General features: G+C 50.4%; 1 protein-coding gene across 1 annotated transcript; it reads right to left on the bottom strand.

Annotated features, from left to right (window-relative positions):
* Nucleotides 1-1046: 1046 nt before the first annotated feature.
* On the bottom strand, nucleotides 1047-9370 carry eif2a (eukaryotic translation initiation factor 2A). Its single transcript, XM_084950643.1, has 16 exons — nucleotides 9303-9370; nucleotides 7623-7692; nucleotides 7457-7528; nucleotides 7250-7368; nucleotides 5831-5930; nucleotides 5664-5746; nucleotides 5510-5583; nucleotides 5293-5437; nucleotides 5099-5215; nucleotides 4813-4969; nucleotides 4403-4487; nucleotides 2634-2966; nucleotides 2438-2551; nucleotides 1766-1879; nucleotides 1584-1649; nucleotides 1047-1353 (listed from the first exon to the last, which is right to left on the bottom strand). Exons 1-16 carry the CDS (start codon nucleotides 9328-9330, stop codon nucleotides 1288-1290), a joined length of 1743 nt encoding a protein of 580 aa, XP_084806769.1. The 5' UTR covers nucleotides 9331-9370; the 3' UTR covers nucleotides 1047-1287.

Below are 9370 nucleotides of genomic sequence, written 5' to 3'. Positions count from 1 at the left end.
TACAGATACAGACATCTTGACTTCATGTTTATTTTGCTGAAGAAACACACAGACAGGATTGTGTGAAGCACGTTACTTTGAACTGACTGAAGGGCCTACAGCGTTTGTGTTTGTAGTTTTCACGGCGTTCAATAAATGCAGCAAAGCGCCCGTCTTGAAGAAGCCGTGCCTGTGCCGTGGAGCTACGACGATGATGATCCATGTGACCGCACCCTCACTCGCACACTCAGTCCTTAGTGTGGGCTCCTAAAGACACGCAGACCTTTGGAAGCGCTAACCTACCTGGGTCGCGGAGTTACAGGCTTTGATGCACGTGATCCAGGAGTGGCGCTGTTTCCCACAGCGAGACACTGAGCGCTGTTTGAAAGACAAGGTCGGTTACATGCATAACACCGGTTCTCTGAACACCGAGTGAGATATCTCACCAAACCGCCCTACCTGCGTGGGCAGAGGGCTGGGGATCCCCGTGTCCTTTGAAGTGATTGGACGGCCTCGCACAGACCAATCACAGGAAAGGTGGTGGAGCTTCCGTGATTGGTCACACCAGAGGGCACTTCCCATACATAATGGACTCACTTTGCAGAGAACGGGGGTTACACAAATGACCAAATTTTTTGTTGAATTTATTAGAAATAACTGCTTTATTTTCTTTTTGAAGCGCCTTGAGGCGACTTTTGTTGTGATTTGGCGCTATATAAATAAAATTGAATTGAATTGAATTGAATTGAATTTTTATTACCAATAAAAAATGGAACTGTGAGGCAGAGAGAAAAAAGTGTATTGGTATTAGGGCAGTGACGAAGCTCGGCAGGTGTAGCCGAGTTTGTGTAAATGAATCCAATTAAAAGGATCCGACTCTGGGGCACCGGGTTGGCCATGTGGGAGAGCATGTGACCGTAGTCGCAGAACAGCAGGCCTGGGTTCGAGTCCGACTTACTTTGTTGTCTATCAGCACTCCCACGGCCAAAGCCAACAAACAAAACAGCAGCCAACTCTGGTGACAAATAAAAACAAAGGTTTCACTGCGACAAGAAGAAGAACTGGTCTTATGATCTGTTGCAAAGTTTATTACTGGACAACCTCCAGCTGAGAGAGGAGCGCTCGCCGCTCGCAGCCACAGGCAGGGCGTGAACATAAGGAACAAACATCCACTCAGTTTAACCCTCTGGAGGCATGCCACACCTGTCAGATAAGCCCCGCCCCTCAACTAAAAACTCAATCACAGACGCCACCGTCCCTCTGTGTTCTGCAGGATGGGAGGCGTGGTCTGTAGCTCCCAGGGACCTCTTACTGTCCGATCTGCAGCTCCTGCAGCTCCTTCAGCAGCTCCTCCTCCTTCTGGATCTTCTCCACCTGCAGAGGAAAGGTTAGGCTCAGAGTTAGCGCCGCTGTGCTCACAGCACCAAGATGTCAGCAACCTTTACCAGTCATCATCTACAGCGTGATCACAGTTCCTCCAGGCACCACCCAGGGCTCGCCGATGACTGCGGCGCCCGGCGTTTGCCCCTCATGAGCCCATATTAGTTTGTGGGACATGAGTGTCGGGTTGTCTGCGTCAAACAGGCAGAAACAAAAAACATCACCTGGTTCTTCTGCAGGACCTTCCCCGATGCCTGCTGCTCCTTCAGCTCCTCGATGGCCTTCAGTTTCTGAAACGTACAAACGTCACTGAGAGACTGACCAATCACAGCACCACACACCACTGACCCCACCCCCAGGCTGAGATCCACCTGACTGACGTTCACAGAAATAAACCAGCCTTCACCTTCTTTAAGTTCTTGATCTTCTTTTCCACCTCTGGGTCACCGATGCTTGCCTCTGATTGGCTGTTACTGACAGCGGCGGGGTCAGTGGGAGGTTCTGGTTCTGGTTTCGTTTCCTGTTGAAATAATCAGATCAGTGACCGTGTTCACACCACTGCTTCGAGCACCTTACAACATGGCAGAACCCGGAATAACAGGAATGCTGGCAGGCGGTGTGAGAGCAGACAAAGATCCTCCACACCTGAAACTTCAACCTGAAGCCCAGCGAGGCTGAAATCATCAGTCAGGCTTTTCCTGTTTTTAGCACATTAATATCAGCAGATCACATGATCACACGTCAGCTGATGATGAAGAAACCTCTCAGCTTCTTCATCATCATCAGTCTGTCTCCTCATCATCCTCTGTGATGATGACACATGAATTTAATCAGGTGTTATCAGACGCTGAATATCAGATATTTTATGTAAACAAGTGTTTCACAGTAAAAGCCAAACTTTAGAGTGCTTTTAATTTGAAAATGGCACAGCATGTGTAGTGTTTGTATAAACAGCTGATGCAGGAAGAGAGCAGGAGCAGGTGACCATTGCTTCTCCAGCAGCGACGGTGTGACGGCGTTCAGCTCGCCTGGATTTCAGCACCTGTGCTCACACGTATGCCACACTTTCGAGTCTCACCTGCTTCGCTGCCTTCTTTGCTTCTCGTTTCCTCTGGTTCTTCAGAGCAGATTTAGAGAGACTCTTCTCTCCCGAAGCTCCGGGACGAAGGTCCTGAGGAGGCTCGTCCTCGTGCTGACAGGAAAAGACAGGTGAGGTAAGGTTACCATAACGACGACTTCTGCCTAAATAAACCAGAAAGCCATCGTCATCTCACCAGTTTGGAGCTGGGCGTGGCGGGCAGGTGTCTCAGTGCAGGTGGCCGGTACGCCTGTGTGGGCGGGGCCTGTGTGGACCCCAGCTGGCTGGGCGCTGCCTGGTACTTGATTGGTCGCTTGGGGAAGCTGCCGTCGGGGAGCGACTGCCAGCGCACCTCCCACAGCTCCGAGCCGGCCGCCACGTCCCATTTCTGAAGCACGGAGCCGGTGTAGTGCCAGATCTTATAACCGTTACTGACCCGCAGCCGAGGAGAGCAGGTCGCCGTGACGATATGCTCGCCATCGGGACACCAGGAGAAATGAGTGGCGTCTGGCGCCTGAGGTTTGGACACCTTGGACGAGACAGGTGAGACTGGTGAAGCCAAACACGATGACGATGGCGTTTAAAGACAAACCGATGGACAAGACGCCAACTCGTTCGATTAAATCACTGATTCTTCCTGTAAAACTGGCTGTAACAGGACAGCTCAATGAGGGCTGGGTTTAGAGTTCGACTCATTAAATCCTGAATGATTTTTACATATAAATGTATTTTATCAGAAACGTCAGAATCTCAGGTTAAAGCTCACAAAACTATTTCAGCAAACAGCTCAAACGATTAAAGAGCAGGTAAAAACGTGGAAACAGAGCGTGGATCGTCCACAGACGCCGTCGGTGCTGAGAGTCGACCGCTCACAGATCCTGAAGCTGCAGGTTTCGTCACTCTGACCAAAACTGACTGAACCAGCAGCAAAAGAAGATCAAACTACGCTTCACGTTTGATAAACATGCTCATGAGCTCCCTCTGACTTTGGCTGCTGTACTTCCTGCACAGCTCTCTCTCTCTCTGCACTCAGAGACCAGTTTACCATCAGATCTCTGTTTTCTGCATTATTCTCTGTTTATTAGCCACCAGTCTGCTGCTGTGTTCGGTGCTGTCGGCCTCTGACAGCAAAGCCTCGTCTCTGCTGTTCAAACTGAACAAATGGAAACTTTTACAAATGACTGCTCAGCCGTGTCTGTAACCAAACCTCAGTAACTTTGCTTCACTTCAGCAGCATCAGGTCATGTTCACATGTTGATTCATGGTTTGCTTCGGTTTTTGATCGACTGCAGAATATTTTTAAGGTTCTCTGCTACAAAAAGCCAGAACAGGAAAACCTGCTTCATGTTTTTCTGTTTGATCCTCAGTTACTTTTAAATTTCCAAGGTTTAGAGGGTTCTTTGGACAGCACACATCTAAATGATCAGAATTATATTATTTCTGACAGTCTGAGTCAAAAATGAGCTGAATTGAATCAGTGATGATACGAGCTGTAAATAAGAGCATCGCTTTGACATGTGAGAACAGAAACACACAAACATGAAACAATAAAACTGTTACAATAAAAAAAGCTTCAGTAACAGTCAAATCAGACTGAACACCATCCACAACCACAGATGGAGCAGTTTGATCGAACAGCCGGGACCGAACAGCCGGGATCGAACAGCCGGGACCGAACAGCCGGGACCGAACAGCCGGGACCGAACAGCCGGGACCGAACAGCCGGGACCGAACAGCCGGGACCGAACAGGTCTCTTTTACATGTTTGGTGTGCTTGGTTTGAGGCTCCACCATCGGGGCTGGGGTCAGAACTTTGTGACCTGGCCTGGTGTCCCTCAGGGCTCCAGTCAGCGCCCCCTATGACTCTCATGTGTGAGCCGACAGCGTGTTGCTGATTTACTCTTAAAAAGAGTCTGAAGAATGAAACCCACCCCCACCCTCCCTCCGCAGGTGTTTTTCCCTCACCTGTTTGTAGTTCTTCACATCCCAGACCTCCATCTGACCTCGCAGGTTACCGAAGCCGGCCAGGATCAGGATGTGGCCCTGAGGGCTACAGACAGGGAGACAGACAACATCCAGCAGTTTAAGGTTTGACACCCAGCCTGATTTCCCCTCACAGTTAAAAGCTACCAATCAGGTGCAGCCTCTCACAGGAAGCATCCCATCCTACTGACTACACTAGGTCAGGAGGTTTTGGTAGCCGTTACCCACCGAGGAGCCAACCACGTTTTCTGCTGCGGTGATACGACGCTTTTCCATCACGTACCGACCTCCTCCTGAAGACGCCGTATGGCTGAGCCACCGTCACGGTGGCATCATTAACAGACGTGACCAAAGAGGCGCTAACACGCCGTCGAGCACAGGCGGATTCTCACCTGTAGTACGCTGCGTTTCGCGGTCCGGTCCCAAAGTCGTAGACGGGGTCACATTTGAGGTTGAAGACGGTGGCTTTGGCCGGCATGAAGCCATACACCACGCAGAACTCTGTGGAGCTTGGACTCCACGCCACGTCGTAGATTGGGCCGTTCTTCGCTGTTTCAAAGCGATAAAGAAAGTCGTTACACAAACATTTCCTGTCGCTACCGCCATATTTTACCCCTCAGGTGACCAACGCTGGCGCCGCAGCGAGAAGCTAAACTGGGAAGTAAAAGGAGGATTTACACAGCTGGACCAGCGCCGTCTCTCCGTTAACGCCGAGGTAATGCAGCGTCTGCTCTCCATAGTACGACGCGCCAGTTTTATCAACTTCAGTACTCGCCGTCACCAGCACGGCCGAGGCTGCGGGAAAGACAGGCGGGTTAACGTCAGCGCTCACAGGGGTCACGGTTCTAGCTGTCGGGACTCGGGACGCCTACCTTTCTTGTTCCACTGCATCATCACTCGGTCAGCCTTGAAGAAGCTCTTGTTGGCGAGCGCAGCAGTCGGCCCTCCAAACACCGGGTACTGATACAGGCGGACGAACGAAGGAGCTCCTTTGCTGCCCGGAACGTAGACGGCGACCTGACGGGGACAGACGGGTGGGTGGGACCATGTTCAGGTAGCATGAACTATGCTGCTGGACGCTCCGCTCACCTTGCTGGGCTGACCTCCAGGCGACAGCGCAAAGTCGGACACCTTCTGCATGTGGAGCTTGTTGGCGATGGAGTCTGGGAAAAACGATGGCGCAGACATCAGCTGCTGGTTTCACAGCAACAGAGCCGCCGGCTACCGCTGCACGCGTCCTTACCAAAGTCGTTGTTCTCATAGAAGTGCAGCTCGTTGTTGACGATCCTCACGCAGATCTTCTCGTCTTCAGACCAGCTGGGACACCTGCAGACCACCACAGACATCAACACTGACAGGCAACAACCAATCAGTCGATCAATCAATCAGTCAGGGTGCGTCAGGACTCACCACGACTCGACCTTCTTCTGATAGAGGGCTTTGATGAGTCGTCCGCTGCGCAGCTCCCACAGCTGGAGGTTGGCTTCCCCCTGAGGACTGTCCTGAGTCTCTGCAGCGTCACAGAGTCAACTTTATTTAAACAGCACCGTTCACACCAGCACGACACACCGAACACACTGAAACACGCCAATCAGCAGAAAAACTGACAATTTAGATTCAGACACAGCAGCTTTCTTCCTTAAAAACTGTTATCTGCAGCAGGCCACACCCCCACACAAACTAAAGCCACGTGCTGCTGACACCTGAAAGGGTCAGTGTGGGTTTAGCCCACACAGGAAATGTCCCTTTCCACCAGACTCCATTCACAAAAACAGTCATTTAACCTCAGAAAGTCTTTACCTGTGAATTTTTTTTACATAAAGTAAAAACAGCTCCACCAGGTGTGCAGACAGCCCTCACCTGTAAACGCCTACAGAACTCACTTTCTTTGTTTGGATAAAATGCCTGCACGCCTGCCTGCACGCCTGCCTGCACGCCTGCCTGCACGCCTGCCTGCACGCCTGCCTGCACGCCTGCCTGCACAGGGGAACAAAAAGGAGTATCTGCGCAATCGGTCTAGTGTCACTGTCTCTGCGACTGAGCGTGAACTCAGAGTGCAGAGGAGAGTCTGCAAACACCTGAGAAATGTTTATGTCACATGACATCAGTCTACCTGCCTGGGTGTAGAACGTAGGGGTCAAACTCTGGCCCGCGGGCCAAATTTGGCCCGCAGCCTAATTACACTTGGCCCGCGAAGCCATACCAAATTACTATCAGAGCTGGCCTACTGGTATTATACAGCTAATATATATATTGTTTAGTATTAAGCTTTGCTTGTTCCATATTCAGTTTTTCAGCGAAACGTGTTTGAGTCCATAAGAAAAGATTCATTCTCGGGGCGACCGTGGCTCAAGAGTTGGGCGTTCGTCTTGTAATCGGAAGGTTGCCGGTTCGAGCCCCGGCTCCGACAGTGTCGGTCGTTGTGTCCTTGGGCAAGACACTTCACCCGATGCCTACTGGTGGTGGTCAGAGGGCCCGGTGGTGCCAGTGTCCGGCAGCCTCGCCTCTGTCAGTGCGCCCCAGGGTGGCTGTGGCTACAATGTAGCTGCCATCACCAGTGTGTGAATGGGTGGATGATTGTGTATAGTGTAAAGCGCTTTGGGGTCCTTAGGACCAAGTAAAGCGCTCTACAAATACCATTTATATCTGGAGGAATAAATATATTTCAATAAATATTAACGTTAGCCCGCGACTTTGTTCCAGTTTTGAATTTTGGCCCACTGTGTATTTCAGTTTGACACCCCTGGTGTAGAAGGACTCGTGACCTCATGTGAACTTGTTTTATCTCTGATCTCTCTACGGACGTGAAACTCCCTCTTCTTCTCTTACTCGTGTACAGTTGCCAGGTAACCAGGATGTTGTTGAGTGGAGAAAATTCCAGCAGGGCTGTCTTCGGGAGGTCAAAGGTCGACACCACAGCGCCATCTGAGGGGTTCACGATGGAGACACTGATGTACAGGCAGACAGAGGGTTAGAGGTCAGAGGTCAGACAGGGTGCAAGACAGTTGTTACTCACAGGGATGGAGAAGCTCCTACTTTTGTCCGTTACACCAACCAAAGAGTGTCCCGTCTCTGCTGAAGGTCACACATCTGCTGGGCCGGCAGTCCCTGCCACACGCGCACACACACACACACACACACTGTAAACAAACAAACTGTGTCCGTGTGTGTTGGTGACAGGGTGCGCAGGGGGCAGGGTTACCTCTGGAAAGCTGCATGTGGCTCACAGTGGGGGGGGCCTCGGAGCAGAGACGTGCCATCGGATCCTCGCACTGAAACACAAACACACCAAAAGTATGTGGACGGCTCACTGACGCGTCTGTGACTCCTGAGCACTGACGTTAGCTCAGCGCTGTGAGGGAAGGTCTCACCGTCATCGATGCTCTCTAATATTTTTGAACTTTTTTTAGTTGTTCATTCCTACAATGTTTATCCTTAAGACCTCAAATGTAAAACTGATTTTCATCGGAGCTTTTATTTTATTTAACTGTCATTTTAATGTAAACATTTTAAGTTATTTCTTTATGTTCGCTGTATTGCAGTCATACTGTTATGAGTCAACATGTCTTCGTGTTTACAGAGATTCTGAGAATCTGTGAGACTGAAATTAAATTCTACATTATTCTTGCACCCTGTTACTGTGAACAGATCAGATTAAAGCGGCTCGCTCCTTCAGCGGTGAGATGCTGTTGAAAACAGATGCTTTACATCAGGGGTGTCCAACTCCAGGCCTCGGCCGGTGTCCTGCAGGTTTTAGATGTGTCAGCTGATTAAAATGGCTAAATGACGTCCTCGCCATGTGTTGAGGTTCTCCAGAGGCCTGGTAACGAACTAATCATGTGATTCAGGTGTGCTGACCCAGGGTGAGATCTAAAACCTGCCAACACCGGCCCTCGAGGCCTGGAGTTGGACACCCCTGCTTTACAATTTGACCAAAGGGGTTGCAGCACGGTGGTTAGCACTGTTGCCGCACAGCAAGAAGGTCCTGAGTTCAATTCCACCATCAGGCCGGGGTCTTTCTGTGTGGAGTTTGCGTGTTCTCCCCGTGTTTGTGTGGGTTCCCTCCGGGTACTCCGGCTTCCTCCCACCGTCCAAAGACATGCAGCTTGTGGGGATAGGTTAATTGGAAAAATCCAAATTGCCATTAGGTGTGAATGGGAGTGCGAATGGTTGTCTGTCCCTGTGTGTTGGCCCTGCGACAGACTGGCGACCTGTCCAGGGTGTACCCCGCCTCTCCCCCTATGACAGCTGGGATAGGCTCCCGCGACCCTGAAAAGCGGAAGCGAATGGATAGATGGGTTGCGACCATTGGTCTCAGATATCAACACAGTTTGGAATAAACCGAAGAGTAAAAGAGGCCCTGAAAGAGCTCCATTTAAAAATCCCTTAATATAACGTAATCCCGATTGAACCAAAACAGTGTCACGTGAGTTTACAGCAAACGCGGCGTTTGAAGCGCACAGCATCGCCTCGCACATCGGCTCTAACACAGACCCTAACGTAGCTGCTGCTCTGGTGTTGTTAAGCTCTTTGTACCCGAAACCTCACTGACGTGAAACAGAAAACAGCGTGGTAAAATTCAACGAGCTCAGTTTTATTAACGGAAACACACACGGGCGTTATATTAGAGCCGAATCAACCCAAAGACTCCACCGATTTAAAAACATACAACACTTTCATTGCGAGCGCACGTGACTTTGTTATATTCGCACAAATTAATATTTTACCCGGTTCCTCACTGGGTTTGGCGGGCTGCTGGCTCTACCTAACAGCACGGAGGCTTACGCTGGTCGTGGCGGATGTGTGACTTTGTGTCGTTGTCCGTGGGTTTTAAAAAGACAGACATTTTTATATAAATCAAAATAAACAAAAATCTACCCACCTGCCAGCAACGGGACGGAGGGCGCCATGTTTATTGTGCCGGAAGAAGAAAACAGCACCCCGGAAATG

This window comes from Perissodus microlepis, chromosome 14 (genome assembly GCF_051167445.1).
Source record: "Perissodus microlepis isolate ML-2025 ecotype Zambia chromosome 14, ASM5116744v1, whole genome shotgun sequence".
Classification (NCBI taxonomy): Eukaryota; Metazoa; Chordata; class Actinopteri; order Cichliformes; family Cichlidae; genus Perissodus; species Perissodus microlepis.
Note: the sequence above shows the minus strand (reverse complement) of the source record. Positions and strands in the feature narration are given on the sequence as shown.